General features: G+C 42.3%; 1 protein-coding gene across 7 annotated transcripts; it reads left to right on the top strand.

Annotated features, from left to right (window-relative positions):
• Window positions 1-3,069: 3,069 nt before the first annotated feature.
• On the top strand, window positions 3,070-12,196 carry NYX (nyctalopin). 7 transcript variants are annotated; one of them, XM_053313062.1, is made up of 4 exons: window positions 3,209-3,986; window positions 5,468-5,591; window positions 5,874-5,949; window positions 10,052-12,190. In XM_053313062.1, the coding sequence occupies exons 3-4, from the start codon at window positions 5,928-5,930 to the stop codon at window positions 11,452-11,454; spliced, it is 1,425 nt and encodes a 474-aa protein (XP_053169037.1). In that variant the 5' UTR covers window positions 3,209-3,986; window positions 5,468-5,591; window positions 5,874-5,927; the 3' UTR covers window positions 11,455-12,190. The 7 variants fall into 7 exon arrangements, with proteins under 7 accessions (XP_053169035.1, XP_053169041.1, XP_053169040.1 ...); XM_053313060.1 differs by lacking the exon at window positions 5,468-5,591 and having other exon boundaries at window positions 3,070-4,578; window positions 10,113-12,196; XM_053313066.1 differs by lacking the exon at window positions 5,468-5,591 and having other exon boundaries at window positions 3,075-3,986; window positions 10,113-12,193.
• The last annotated feature ends 4,176 nt before the right edge of the window (window positions 12,197-16,372 follow it).

Genomic DNA, 16,372 nt, shown 5'->3' with positions numbered 1-16,372 from the left:
GACTTGATTATGACAGCAATGAATGCACCACTGCGAGACCTTAAAGGCCAAGTTGACAGATTCTCTCCAGGATGACCTATGTGGTCGCTAAGAATTGACACTGACTTGACAACACTTAAACAAAACACTAAAAACTGATGGAGTTCTAATTTTAATATTAGAACTTTGCAACCAACTGCTCTGGTTCAAAGGGAAGCCCTCTGTGCCACCCAAAAATGTCACTGAGGGTTGCACAGCTCTTGGATATATTTTTGAGTGGCACAGAAGGGTTTTCTAGGGAAGGGAAGGGTATCACAGATTGCCACTTCCCGGCTATTTCCGTGTAGTTGGGAAGTTCTGTTAAGCTGCACTGCACTCCTTGCTCTTTGTCAGCCACTGCCTACACAAATCCTCTTTGGACTTCCTCCTCTAATTCCTTAAAATCAGATTTTTTCCTCTTTGTAAATTCATGTTGGGAATTGGGTGGTTTTTTTACACAATAAAGCTCACTTTGAGCATAAGGGTGAGAAAGCTAAAGCATCAGAATACTGCTTTGTTTTGTTCACTTGTTTTACTCTGTTGGCTGCCCCACAACTATTGTTCTTTGGGTAGATCAAAGTTAACACTTCTGAAAGTCAAAGGGGAGCTGAAGGGGTTGGACTACACAATCTATGGTTTTTCACCTTGAAAACCAACATTTTTGTATGCTGAAGTTCACTTAGGCTTTAGTAGGGATATGCATGGCCTAGTTCAAACTACGGTCCAAATTCAGACTGGACTACAGTCTGGTGAACCAGTCTGGGAGAACCAGTCCAGTCCAGCAGTTCAAAGTGGTGCCAGGGTGGGGTTGGCAAGCAGCATTCTAAAAAGTGAAACTATGTCCTTACCCATGTGACCACTGCTCCAAGCAGCTTCCTGCTGCTGTGGCGCTCCCCAGAGCAGCCCACACATGGTGGCAGGCTATGGCTCTGTCCCTCAGCTGCCCTCTGCATGCATGGAGGCCAGGTGAGCCATGCCACATGTGGGCCGCTGGCAAGAGTGCCACAGCATCAGGAGCAAGCCTGGAGCAGCGGTCACAGGGGTAAGGACCTGAGCCTTTATTTTTCTTAAATGCCAATCACCACCCGCACCTCAAACTGTGCTTCACTGCTCCACGGTTTGGCTGAACTAGTTCACATGACTGTAACCTGGTCTCAGCACACCCCTAGGCTCTAGTTCATGCAAATTTCTAGCACAATAAGTCTGTTCGTATTTAACATGCCACAAGAGTTGAAATCTGAAAGAATAATCTACACTCCAAAATAGGGTAATTCTTTCATTAGGACCAACTAAAGCATCATCAGGTGAGGAGGCAATGCTGGAGGTGCTTCAACAGTGTGCAGTTTGTAAAGATGGTGTTTAGCATTACAAGACGCACCATCTCGTAAAGATGGTGCACCGATCAGCTAGCTTTTGAAGAGTGACAAGACTATTTCAACAGACACCAAGGGTTGCTAGGAGAAAGGAAAACAAGAAATTCTGGTTAAGAACTAATCTGCCTACTCCCCTTTCGCTAATCTTAATTGCTAATTACCATCTTCACAAGTTAGCCCACTCGTGCCTCACACGTTCACGTGTCTGCAATTCGCTTGGATGGCATCACCACAAACTGCCCTTGAGGCGTCCCTACAACTGTATCAAATGTCGTTCAAATCAGTGAACCTGATAGAGACACACATTCCAAAACGAGGTACTCTCAAAAGCCTAAAGTACTGCAGAAATTTCCTCATATCCTGGAAATATTGAAGCTGGAAGTTACTCTACTCCTCAGTACTAAATCGAAAAGCACATGTTTGCTACAAGGCAGCGAGCAGGAGAGAAACAAAGCAAAACCCAGAGTCAAGGTGTGAACGTTCTTGACTGCTTCCGGAATCCTGCACAAACTGAGCTGCCAAGAGTGCGCGGCGGTTTTCTCAGTCAGTTGTTCTGCTCACTGCCCCAACACAAGCACCTGAGAGCAGCAGAAACAGGCACCACTGGCATCCCTCCCTACTCCCAAGGATATCTGCTGCTTTGCAGTCAGCTGCTGCTCTATCAGTGCGGCAGAACAACGCAGGCACCATGTGATGACACACATGGCTAAGCAGTGGGCGCCATCTTAGGAGAGGCATTCAGCCCGTCGTATTCTTTCCGGAGAGATTGCCTCTCCTAAGATGGAATCTGTTAGCACTGTGTAATGACAGAAACAAAGGCAGTAGCAGGCGCCCGTACAGCTAGTTTGGTTTAGTTAGAGTTGCTTTGTCTACAGAGGGGCTCCTAGTTACTTTTAATACCATGCTTCCTCCTATATTGGATAAAAGTGACAGCTACAGATGGCAAAGGAGAAATCCAGAATTCTATCATAGAATTGGGCAGCAGCATGTTCACAACGGTAGAAGCCAAGACGATCATGCTCTTTCTAACTTCATTATTTTATAATTAAGCACACAGTTATTACCTCGATGTTGCACGTTGAGCAGAGGGAAGGGACTGTGACTGATAGTAATTTATAACAAGTACTATTGCAGGTTAGAGCTGAGGGGTATTTCTGACAATTCTATAGTGCAGGCTAGTGCTATGGACTTAACACCGTAGCACACATGCCACTAGGAGCTCTGCAAAAGCTTTTAAGTGCTTTAGTGGGGAGGGGGAAATGTAGGCTTACGGCGGCTGAGAAGGTATATGCAGCAGCAGCAGCACCACGGGGGAAGGGGAGCTATTTAATAACCGTGTTTTATCGGGAAATTCTGTTCACTGTTGCTTTTGTAAACCGTATGTTAAACATTCTCTAATAAAAGTCAAATTGCTCATAGGGGATGCAATTTTGGTTGCAAAAACAACCTAACTGCTTTATCAGCCGGAGTGTCCGCAAGGAAAGGGTTAATTCCTGCTTCTGCTGCTGTGATATTTTGTAGACCATTGCATTTCTCTCGGCAAAACAAAACATAGAAAGGTACTCCCTTCCCTTCTATGCTGCTCAGGGCTCTTCGAAGGTCTACTTACCATTAGCCGCCGCCCCACTCCCCCCCCCATATATAAATAATCACTACTGTTCTCCACGATTTGCTGCTCTCATCCCTGTTCATGGACTGGTTTTCAGGAAATTCTATTCACTGTTGCTTTTGTAAACCATATGCTAAACATTCTCTAATACAAGTTAACTTTCCATGTAGGGCATGATCACGGCAACTGCTACTCTTCAGCAATAGGCTCCTTTTGCTCTGCTTCTCACCTAGTCGTACTCTTCCGCTTTGAACAAGGAAAGAAATGCAACAAGGCGGCCTATATTTACAGATTAGCAGAATTGGATCCTCGCAAAGCTTTGTCTAGAAGTGGTGGAATTGGGGCGGGAAAAACGGCCCCGGTTCAAGCGGATTACGAGCTGCTGGGAGCGCATCGATGCTGAGCAGCGAAAGAACCGCTTCGCGTGCCTCGGGTCGGAAGCGAAGCCTCCCCACTAGGAACTCTCCCAACTCCGACCAGGCTCCAAGGTTGCCGCGGCCCTGGCTGAGGCAGCGAAGAGCATTTCCGTTCAACAGAGCCTGGAACAGCAACCTGGCCGGGAGAAAACTGCCCTCCAGCCGGTCAGGGCCGACCCCCGGAACCCCACCCGCGCCCGACAGGCCCAGCAGCTCTGGAGAGCGAGCATAGCGCTCTGGCTTCCACACCGAGGCCGCACTGAGGAGGGAAGCGCGAAAGCAGGACCCTTCTCGCCACGGCAGCCACCTCTGAGTTTACTGGGCGCCAGGAAAACTAGGAGGGGGTTGCAAGCTGACGCAGACACACACACGGGGGCCCCCACGAGCGCAGACACGCGGACATCCCGACAGGCTTCCTCGCCTCGCGTCGCGCATCCGGCGCGACATCGGCGCGAGGCGAGCGAAAGAACCCGGATGTGTCTCCTTCAGGCCGAAACTCGCGCGGGCGAGCGGGCGATGCCGGGAAGCAGTTGTTGTTTTCCCTTCCGTATTTAGTATTTTGATTGTGGTGTACGTTGTTTGGCTTTATTCTACCTCTCGAACAAGGGAGGAGTTTTCAGACACACCCTCCCATTGATAGATATTAGAAGACAATAATTTTACAGTAGTGCCTTTTGAAGCAAAGTCATGGAACCGAACTAGACAATTAGAGCCCAAACTAGGATTAAACCAGCCGGACAAATATTTAGGTTATCTACAGAATACAATTCGAAATGACAGGAAAAGAAGCACAACGCTTAAGGAACCTTTGTTTCAGATAACTGAAGACTTTGGGCTTTAGCAAAACGAACCCCAATAATACAGCAAAATTGATGGTTACATAAAATGAGTCAGTGTCTTTCAGAGATGGGTAACTTCGTATATGATACCTGCACAGAAACTTCAGCTAGTTTTCACACACACAGAAACTTCAGCTATACTACAAAAAACATTAAAATTGGGCTTCTGGTATGGTGGTCTCCTGTTTTAGGTGAAGAGATTTGTCCAAGAACAAAAAGAAATACTGTATCCCTGAATCGCCATATCTGCCATGAAGATCAGGCCCCTAGAGGCTTGCGTCAGGAGCCTTTATTCCCAAAGAACACCAACCATCAATATACATGTATGCATCCCAAGTTCCATATCAGAACCCAGAAGTGTCATCCTAATCAGTGACCAGATGCAATCAAGTGCAAACTATACCAGGCATTACTTGCATGTCCTGTTGTTGTCCCAAAAATGGGGTTCTTCTGTGGAAAAAACAGATGGTGCAAACATACTCTGACACACAGACATAAATAACTACATGGTTTTATATCAGATGCTGCAGATATTGTGCTGCAGTTTGGTAGTACAATCAACATATGCTAATGAGATGTGCGATTGCTCTGGGATTTTTCTCATCCACCTCGTTAAATTCCTCTATCACACGCTTTTGCCTTCCTTGCCTCCTTTCTAGTCTCCATCCCCACTGCCAAGTACTTCTCACTCCCTGCCCAAGTTACCCTGTATTCCAACCCTCACATGTAAAACCCTCTTTACAATTTTCCCTTCCATGGGGTCACAGCACCTTTCCACTTATACTTACACTGGCAAAGGGAAACAAAATAGAAAGAAGCTGATTGTGTTTTAAAACTAAGAACTGGTTTTTAAAACACGATAAAGGTTTATACTGTTCAGAGTATGGCAGCAGAGTGCTCAGTTTTCTGAAGTTTGCCTCATGGGAAGTCAGGTATTTTGGTTCCTTGCTCTATGTGTCTGTTAAAATCATAAGCTTGCCCCCAAACATAATTACATTAAGCTCTCTCCTCCTTCTCTCATTATATAACAGGCACTGAGACTGAAGGCTTTGTTTTTTTGATTCCTAGTAATGCTGTGGGTGGGCCGAGGGCCAGTTTTAGGCTGGTATTTTCTGGAGGGGAGGGGTAGGAGAATAAAGCAGATGGATTTGTGAGCAATCCAGAAGCTTTATGGAACAGACAAATTCTTCCATCTCTGCTAATCCTTCCCAGATACAGAGGATTTCTCTGCCATTAAATGATAGATTTTAAGAGAAAAATGCAGCCCTTTAGCAATACTGCCATATAACTAACAACAAGCTTCAAAGAAGAAAAGGACAACACAGCTATCAGACAGGTAACAAGTTATTCTTCTATCCCACTTTGATCCTGCTCTTCTTTGGTCATCCAGACAGAAGCTGGTGGGAACTACTTTACCTCTGAGTAAACATGAAAATTATTGGAATGGTTTGTGGAATAAATTAACACAAATAAACAAGGCAGTTGTGATTTCAAGTTGAAGAGGACAAATTTTTTTTTAAAGTTGGCAGCACTTCTTTTTTAAAAAAGATATTCACAAGATAAGGATATTTACAAATTTCAGTTGAACATATGTTTCCTTGTTTTGGTCTGTTTTTAGGTTTTGGAAGAGTATTTGCGAGATTTGAGATGCCACAAGTGAATAATCAAGGTGATGTTTGTCATCATTTTAAATTGTAAGTAAGCTTTTCATTCCATTAAATTTAATAGCAGTGTCTAAACAACTAGCAATGTGCAGTACTTCTGAATTTGTCACAGTGTTAAATGTCCAGTGGAGGCAGATGAATCTACAGAATTGTATCATTCTCTAAATTTAATTACAAAATCTGTACTCCCCCGCCTGCCTTATGCTGCCCCTATTCACTTTAGAAATGTCCGGAAATAGGAATTTGATGTTGTTTTGTCTGTTATATTTATTAAATACATACTAAAGCTCTTGTGCTCTTTGAGAAGGAATAAGGGACAAGGGTTATATTCCTTTGCTAACTTACTTGGGGAGTAAGTCCAATTATACTCAACAGGAATAACTTCTGATTAAATATGCATAGGACTGGATTGACAACCTCTCATGTAATTCTTTTGTGCAAGCACCACTGTGAAGCTGAGCTTCCATTTATTTCAATTAGGCTTGTGCAGGAGAACATCCTTCCAACAGATTTTGCCCAAGGCCAGTTGCAATTGACACATGGTTGCCAAAAAAGAAAGAAAGAAAAGATCAAAGAAGCATTTGGGATTTGAAAAATTGTCAGAGTTGGATACATTGAAATTTGGGGTTTTGTTGTGAAGAACTCAAATGAAATAAAACACTGCCAGCTACATTGGGGTAAATTAGGATAAAATAAAAACCTAGTTTACAATAGTGGGTATTTCACCTCAGCTTAGTGCTCAAGTGATTTAGACATTCAGTTCAAGGGAGCAAGGGAATAAATTAATTCTCAAGTAACTTATAATTCATTCTGGGTCACATGGTTTTTGTGTGAATGAAGCCTAAATAGACGATACATCATGTTGTTACTGCAAATGGGTGATTTTGATGGTGGATTATTATAAGACAACACCACACAGCTTTGGTGCTCATCAGCTTTAAAGCTAACTTAGCACAACATATGGCTTATGGTCAAACAGCGTCCACTTGAATTTGTTGTGATACAGCCAGTGACTGAGAAGTGGACTGCCAAGCTGCAGCCTCAGGTGAATAAGGCATCTGTGCCACAAGTTGCATCTCTGAGATGTTGCAGGATGTTCTGGGGGCACAGCTCTCAGCTCACACATGAAAGCTGCTTTCCTCAGCCATCTCTCTGCATGGTCTTGAAGCGGCAGTGTGATACCTGGTTCTTATGCAGAAGAACAGTGGCATCTTTGGCAGTAGGAAGTGTTGGGATCTTTCCAACCTAATCTGTTCATCTTGAGTTGTCATTGTTGGACATAGTTGCCATTGTTGACCAGATGTGGTCAGACTTATGACCTAACCAATCATATTGGGGAAAACAGAATGAACTTATGCTGCCTTCTGACAGTCAGAAAATCTGGATTGTGTCTAGGAAATTTCAAGAACAGTGGTCATGTGTTTGCCTTTGCCCTTTACATTTCCAAACATTGCCACTGATCATTCTGTTTGGGCAGAGGAGAGTTTCTGGAAGTGGTTAGAGTGCTGGACTAGGACCGGAGAGACCCGAGTTCAAATCCCCATTCAGCCATAATACTAGCTGGGTGACTCTGGGCCAGTCACTTCTCTCTCAGCCTAGCCTACTTCACAGGGTTGTTGTGAAAGAGAAACTTAAGTATGTAATACACCGCTCTGGGCTCCTTGGAGGAAGAGTGGGATATAAATGTAATAATAATAATAATGATGATGATAATGATAATGATAATTAATGAGGTACTAGAGACCTGGTTACGGTGATATGCACTGATAATTTATCTTTTAAAATTCCTTTATTTTCCAATATAGTTGACAGATGGATCCTTCCATTAAGTCAAGCCTTTTGGATGGTACATTCCTGTAACCTCTTATATGTGAAAGTTTGTATCAAATGGATGTATCCATCTAATTTTTGTAGAAGTTAATCCAGGAGCAAATTGCAAGCAGCATCTAGAATCCTACTGACAAGATTGCCCCCAACTACACATGATTAACCAATATAGACATATTTCTACTTGCAAAGTAAATGTTTATGTGCTTCCAAATAACAGATGATCACTAACAAGCACAGCAAAGCAGATTTTTTTTTTTTTGGCAAAGCAGTTAGCATTAGCAAGGTGGGCAGATTTTGGTCCACCAGTGGACTACCTAGCAGAAAAGAAAAGCTGGATTGCATGAATGTTGATTTGAATCAGCAAGGCATTTCCCAGCAAGTAAGAGTAGTTTCCAAGATCAGTTTAAAAAACCAACCAACCAACTAAAAGCAGCTTCAGAAGGATGCAAGTATGAGTAGAGAAATGGCAAGAGAGGGGATTGCTTAACCCTTTTGCTACACATGTCTTTTTGCTCAAAATCTCTCCCTTCTCTGTTCTCCACCTGCAAGGAAAAATTTACAGGATCCATGACAAAATCATCCCTATGAGGTGTTTTGAATTGAAAATAGGTGCTGAGGAAAGGTAACAACACCTCTTCCCCTGCTTAAGCTTGCTGCTTTCTGAGGCTGATTTTACAATTATTTTTAAATTGCTATCCCTCCCTGTGTGTGATTTTGGGCTATCAAATCTGGGATTTTTTTTCTTGTTATGGTGGAACATCAAAGCATTTGCAGTAAAATGGTTTTTAAAATGATTGAAGTTTAAATGGTTAATTTAAAAAATAAGTTTAGAACCCAAGAGAAGAGTTGCTCTTTTGCAGGTTTTTATTGCAGGCTCTTTTGCAGGAATCTACACAGATTCTCAGCAAGTTGCCCTGTGAAACCAACTCTGTTAAACTAATAAAATGAAAAGTGGTAGAAAAGCACCTGATTTTGTTAAAGTTCTTTTCTTTAATACCAGGGCTAAATATGATAGGTATTTCTCCAAATGAATGCACAGAACTTAAAGAACATGCCAAGTAAATCTCCTCCCATAGCATGACACTGATTATTTCCTGGTTACTAAGGAACCTATATGGTGGATGAAATTAAATAAAATCAACCCCTTACTATGTAACAGATAGAACAGGGCAAATAAAATTATGTCTGCAGACCTCTGTGCCTGCAAGTAGAGTAATGGACTTAGAAGAAATTGTCATGTGTGGTTGTCCCTCATTGATAGTAGAGGACACAATCACAAGACAGGTATCATCAGGCCTTTCATTTTGTAGACTGTATGTTTCAGTAAATTTCAACTCAAATTTTACTTTTAATTGTATTATTAGCCTTTTGGCCTAATAGTTCATTTTTGTGTTAGGCAGTGTCACTGGATAACTGGCTATTTTACCTCATATTTAACTATGGTTAGTTCATTTGCTTGTTCTATTAAACTGTTTACCCAAGCAATTTACAAAAGAATATTAAAATGTATGGCCCTGCAATAGGATAAACCTGGCACAATGTTTTACCTTATATACAATAAAACTGCTGCCTTTGATTTCACACTTTCATAATCAACAGTTAATGACTATCTTATCAGCTAGCTAAACAGGGATGTTCAGAACTGGTTCAATTGTGAACTGGGCCAGCTTGAGCAGTTCGATTGTGAACCTCTTCAAACTGGTTTGAGCAGGTTTATCAAACCAACTGGCCCAGCTGATTGGTTCAACCAAACTGGTTCGCATACCTGCAGTTTGGTCAGAATTCGGTTCATATTTGGACTAACTGTGCCAAACAGTCCATGCACAGCCCTATTGCTAAGTTGCTTGTAGTAGCCTAATCCAGACTTGTGCTGTGCTAGCGTAATGCTGCTGCATTAGTGCAAGGAAAGTCTTTTCCACACTAGTTATTGTGTAAACAGTAAATGTTGACTTGTTGCGCAACTTTAAGTGTCCCATGATTGCACAACATTACAGAGCACTGCAACTTTGTGCAACGTCTCTCATGGCACTAATACGGCACTAGTTTGGCTGTCAGCCAGTGTATATGAAAAGCTTCCCTGTTCTCCTCCCAGATGATAATCCAGAAGATCTCCCTCCAATTCAAATAATCTAAGGCTTAGTCTCAGAATTGTTTCACTCATTTACTGTTGCATTACTATTTGCCAGAATTCACCTGTTGAATAATTAGTTTTTGATGTTTTGATATTGCTAATGTTCACTAACCTCTGCTTTCTTTTCTCTTTTTCTTTCTTGTGGATAATGCTGGTGTGCTTCCTTGCCAGTTATTCTTTGTATCCCCCCTGTCCATACTGTATGGGCCTGTGTCCGCTCCTGTCCCACCAGCTGTGTGTGCACCCAAGAGAGAAGTTGCTCCATCCTGTGTGACCGTGCTGGCCTAACACAGATCCCCAGTGAGTTTCCCTGTGAAGCCTACTCTATTAACCTGGATAAAAATAGCATCAAATTCCTCTCTGAGAGGGCATTTGGTACCCTACCATCACTCAAGTCTCTCTCATTAAGTCACAACAACATCTCCTTTATTACTCCTGGAGCTTTCAAAGGCCTAGCTAGCTTGACTGAGCTGAAAATGGCCCATAATGAGTACATTCGGTATCTACATACTAGGACTTTCATTTCACTCAAGAGACTCATCAGACTGGACTTAGCAGACTGCAACCTTTTCAACATTCCAGACAGAATTTTTATAGAGCTTCCAGCACTTCAGGAACTTTTTTGCTTTCAGAACAATTTCCGAAGGATTCCAGGAGCTATTAGAGGGATGGAGAATCTGACCCGAGTTTATTTGGAGAAGAACAGGATAGAAGCTGTGGCTTATAATTCACTCCTGGGTCTGACCCGGTTGAAATATCTCAATTTGCAGGACAACAGAATAAATGTAATTCATGACAGAGCTTTTCAGGATTGTCAGAAAATTGAGTATCTTTATTTAAATGACAACTTATTCAGTGACCTTCCTGAGAATTCCTTCGATGGTTTGCGGCATCTCAAGATGCTTAATCTTGGTGGCAATTTTCTGAGGAATGTCTCTAATACCTGGTTCCGAGACCAGTTTGAACTGGAAGTTTTGTATTTGGACAGAAACCGGATCAGCTACATTGAAGAAGGGGCTTTTGAAAACCTTACAAGCTTGGTGTCTTTGCACTTGAACAGTAACAACCTAACTACCTTGCCTTTCTCTGTCTTTCAACCTGTGTACCTCCTTGGAAGACTGTACCTTTTCCGGAACCCCTGGGAGTGTGATTGCAGGATTGAGTGGCTGAAAGAGTGGATGGAGAATTACAGACTTGTTAGGGATATTCCTTGTGCCTCCCCGTCTTCTGTAACTGGTCTTGATTTAACAGATGTGACGTTTGAGAGAACATCTGAAGGTTTCTGTCTTGATCCAGAAGAATTAAATGTCACAACTTACAGTCCTTTTCCAACTGGAGAACCACAATCTACCACAGAGAACAAATTCAACAGCCTTATCTCAAAATTTCTACTCTGGAACGGCCTTTCAGAAGAGGTGGTAAACTCTACAGAAGCTTTTATTAATACTACCTCATTAGATGGATTGACTAATGAGGCATATTTAGGACCAAGGGAATGTAATATCAAGATAATCTGTTCTTTTACTATTTTGATACCCACTGTAGTGCAAGCAGTCGTCGTAGGTAGATGGTAAATAGCTCACAGCAGTACTAAGGTTAGTCAGTAATGTAACTGCTGAATAGACTAAAAGTTAAGTTGATCCCCACAGAACTCACAATGGATTAGAGATCAAAGGTCTCTGTGGTTTAGCACATATTTGGACCCAGGAATCTGGTTTGGGCCCCTATTCCAAAACAGGTTCTAGTTCACAGAGACATCAACCATTTATATGCCTTATAGGCTTTATAGCTTCAAAATGTGACACACCTAAATGCTTGATTCCCCGCCATTAGTCTTTCACAAGACTAGAGTCCATAGGCTGCAATGAATTTAATCCATATTCCTATGATGTGAGAGAAGAAGTTTAACAGGGACATCCTCTACTGTTCTGCTTGTATTTTATAAAAGAGTCTATGAGAAAGAGCAAATAAGAATGGCAGCCTACAAGGAAGGTATTAGATATGGATTAATTACTCAGCTTTACCTTGTTGAAAATTTTACATGGATTTTTCAAGACATTTTGGTTATTGTACATACAAGGTTCTGCCATCATTGCACAAAAAGGGGGATTTGCAGCTACTAAAAATAAAGAGAAACCAAAAAAAGGGGCTGTTGTTCTATGTGGATATCCTGGTAACAATGAAATCAGCAAGATGAAAATGTAATGACCCAGTTGTTTGTATAGTTTCCTTTCTCTTCAGAGTTATAAATACATTTTCCTTAATGTGGTGTAAACCCGAGGAAGCACAACTTAAAAAAGCATGTCTAGCAAAACAAATACTCAGCTTGCTACAGTGACCATTTTATCATTGCCACAGCACACTATTTGTGAGACTGGAAGTACTGAGAAGGGGACTAACATTTTCACTGCCTCCACCCAGTTCTCAGAGGGCCGTATAGCTTGATATATTTTTTAAAAATCTTCAGACTTTTCTTCTTGGAAGTCTTTCTTTTTGTACTGAGTGGAAGTGCACTTGAGCCACATTCAGATGAGACACCAAACAGCAAGACACATTAGCTTGGTGTATGAAAACACTGTATGTGTGCCAGAGAGGATTCCTACACTGTGATTTTCTTGAGGTTCTCAGATGTATAGAAGCGTTATAGTGTAAATGCATACAAAACATTCATATAATTGCAGTTATGACTTGCTAACCTGTTATTGGAGCTTCACATATTCAGGTTATTAAGTGATTAGCCATTAATGATAATTATTTCTCATCAAGTGAAAGAATTACTTTACGCTGGAAGACAAGCTGGGAAACAACAAACATAGTTTGATCTGGCAAGAGAGATCTGCACATATAAGCAGTATTGTGTATGGATTTCCTTTTTGGATCAAGAATTATATGCATAGACTGGGTACAGATGCCTAATCACTGCTGCAATGCATATTTGAAGGAGATACATACATTTACCCTACAATGTGTGACCCAGGGTGTGTACTTCCCACTGCATCGCAATACAGATGGAAATATGCGCCCCACCCACAGGGTGCTCAGGTTTTTGTGAGCAACTATACTTGGATTGGGGACATCACATGTTGCTTTTTGCCTAGCACTGGATGTGGCAACTCTGCCTCTGAGCAGGGCTTGCAACTCTAATATTGACAATGTCAAGTATGTGTAGTCAGGTCAGTAGGTGGTTCTAAAATAAGGGGGATGCTACCAATTCCATCCTGCCAAACACAGCCACTGTACTTTCCTTTAGCACCATCCACCTAAGGCTGCTCCTGCTTGCTTCACCAATGAAAACACTCCTATCAGTTATACCTAATCATTATGTGCTGGGGACAAACAAAAGGGGGGAAAGTGTTGCCCTCATGCCTCATTTTTAAGCTTCCTAGAGGCAATTGGCCAGCTACATTGGAAACAGGTTGGAACTAGATGGAGGCCAATGGTTTGCCCAAAACCACAAACAGAACAGGGGAGAGGTGGGTTTAGAGCCAAACATAGAAACCACTCCTTTGGCCCCATTTTTGCTGCTGCAGCTTCCATGTTGCAGAGGGCAGACAAGGAAAGCTAAGGCACATGCCTGGGCCCAAGGCCATTGACTGAGTCCAAAGTAGAGGTGAGGTGACAGTCTGAGCCCCAAATCAAACAGGAAAACATTCCCCCTTCCAAAAACTTTCTTTACTTTTGACCCAACAGTAGCTGCAATGCCATGCTCTGAATTGTGCTGACATGTTTGCAAAGATAAAACAAAATTGAAAACATTTCCCCCCCACATAATGCATAATTAATTGATACAATGTATTATGATGTGTGGCAACCTCCATTAACTTAGATGGCTTGAAGAGGGATTAGATCTATCTTCCAATAATTTGACTATTAACAGCTATTACTCATGATAGCTAAATAGAACCTCCATAGTTCAGAGGCAGTATATCTCTGAGCACATAGGTATTTTAGGGATAAACAACAGGTGAAGGCCAACCCTTCATGCCCCATGTGCAAGCTTCCAGAGGCATCTGGTTAGCTGGCACGAGAACTCGGGTCTAGATGGTCTGACCCAGCAGGGATCTTCTTCTGTTTGTATGAAACCACCAAAACAGAGGCGTATCTAGGGAAAACAGTGCCTAGGGCAAGCACTGAAATTGCGCCCCCTGTCCAAACATCTGACACCCATCTTTCAGATAACTTTACCATAATAACAGCTCAAAAATACAAGTCAAGCTCGTTAATCTTTTAATATTTCAAAAACTATTTAGCAGTGGACATAGCCAGACCAAAAAATGCTGGAAAACTACAAATTTCAGTATGCTGGGGCTCATGAAATACCCAAATACTATGTGGAGGTGTACTTGGAAAACTAAACAGAAGTGCCTGTCTAATTCCCTACTATGCATTGTAGCATCACTATTACATAAGTTTTAAAAATAAATTGAGAATTTGACTTTTCCAGATACTCTGAAAATAATTAAAGGATATGCAGAGTAAACTGTGTCATTGCTTGGAATACTGTATATTCTAGTATTTCAGAAAGACAGTTAAAATGAGAGAAAGCGAGCAAGAAACTCCCAGTGGGCCTTAATACTAAGGATTTCACACTGATTCAAAGACGAACTCACCATTAATAGCCGTATTATCAAGACATCACATTTAACTCACTTATCACTAGAAGCAAAGTAAGAGCAAATGAATACAATCCTTGCTCATAAGCTTCAGCTTAGTATTCACAAGCCCTGATTCTCTGTACATAGTGCCAATCTGAATATGTGTACAGTGACTTAATTACCTGTAGCCCCTTTGGGGGGCTTTCTAAAGGCCATGGGGGGGGGTCTGAAAAGGTTCCCCCTCCCCCTGCTGGCCTCTAGGGCCTCGCAGGGACCATTTGAGCATGTGCGGTGGCCATTAAAAAAAATTTTTTTTAAATGGCTGCTGAAAACAAAATGGCCACCATGCATGCTCAAATGGCCCCTGCAAGGCCTGGCATGGCCTAGGGCCTCACAGAGGCCATTTGAGTATGCACAGTGGCCATTTTGTTTTCAGCGGCTTTAAAAAAAATTAATTTAAAAAAATGGTGCCCCCCTTCAAGTGGCGCCCAGGGCACATGCCCTGCCTGCCCTACCCTAGATACGCCTCTGCAGCAAAATCTGAACTAGAACAGTTCTTTCTTTGCAGATTAATTTCCTAAATTGTTGTCTCCTGAAGTTAAATGTTTCTTTCAATGAATTCCCCCCAGACTTTAATTACCTTCCCAGATTCTTCACCATAAAGGAAAATCCCAATTTCCCTCACCTCCAGAAGCATTGCAGTGTACTTAAAAGATCCAGAGCCTGGGCCCACAGCGCCTGACTCATGCTATGCCAGCCCCATATTTCTGTATATTTCTTTTGCCTCCTTCATAAACAACCCCCCCCCTCACTTTTTTGGGCTTTCCTTTTACATGCCAATTGATTGCTCTGGCAGGCACTTTGAAATTCAGATACCTAGCTGTGAAACTGAGTTAGAACATGTACTAAATTTAGTAGAAGAGCTACTAAACTCCTGCAGGGAAACTGGCTAATGCTCTGCAGCTGTTCCTCCAGCCTGCCCAAACATACCACACCACCAGCAGCAGCAATGTGCCAGAGATCCAGGGCACCCAGCACAATTATTGGGGGTTTGTGCCCTAGGGGCCCAGAGTTAAAAACATTGAGGCTTACCTCACTCAATCATGCCAGTTTTCCTTCAGTCTTTGGGATCTCTTCACAGGACTATGAGTTCTCAGAAGGTGGGGGAGGGGAGGGGAACCCATGCCGATGATGAGAGACTGGCTCTGCCACATAAACTGAGCAAGACATCAGCCCAGTCCATGAGCCAGCTCCCATCAAAGGTGGGACTCAGACAAAGCAAGGCACAAGATTAAACAACAATAATGGGCAAGGCAGTTGCTGGCCAATCACAGCACCCTTGACAATGAGCCAGCCTATTTCTATTAGGCCCCTTGAAGAACAGCACAGACACCTGTGTGGCACTCTGAGACTGTGTGTAAAGGCAGGCTTGCAAATTCTGAAAACTGGATCTATGCACTTGCACTGTTTGGATCCTTGGAAGCTCTCGATTATGCCCCAACCATCTTAAGGGCCAAAATAAAATTTTAAAAAGAGTGCACATTGATTATACTGTTGAGGGCTGGGTTTAGGGGGTTTTTTTTGGCCTTTAAGATCGTTGTTTGGCTTACTATGGACATTAAATAAAGGGTGTTGTGTGCACTACTGTAAGTTAAACCTCATGGAGAAACTGTTGAGGGGTGTGAGGAGAAACACTGAAGTCCTCACACAGCTCTGGTGGTAAAGAAGTTACCACCAAGGAGTTATCTGAAGACAGTAGGTTGAGTTCAAAAAACAAAGATTTATTAAGAAACTAAACATCACACACTGAGAACCATTGAACAACATATCCAAACAGGCACTAGCCTTCATCAACAACTGAACAATTCTAATTGACCACTATAGACCTATTAACATC

This window comes from Hemicordylus capensis, chromosome 3 (genome assembly GCF_027244095.1).
Source record: "Hemicordylus capensis ecotype Gifberg chromosome 3, rHemCap1.1.pri, whole genome shotgun sequence".
In the NCBI taxonomy this organism is placed as follows: Eukaryota; Metazoa; Chordata; class Lepidosauria; order Squamata; family Cordylidae; genus Hemicordylus; species Hemicordylus capensis.
This window is presented reverse-complemented; position numbering and strand designations above follow the sequence as displayed.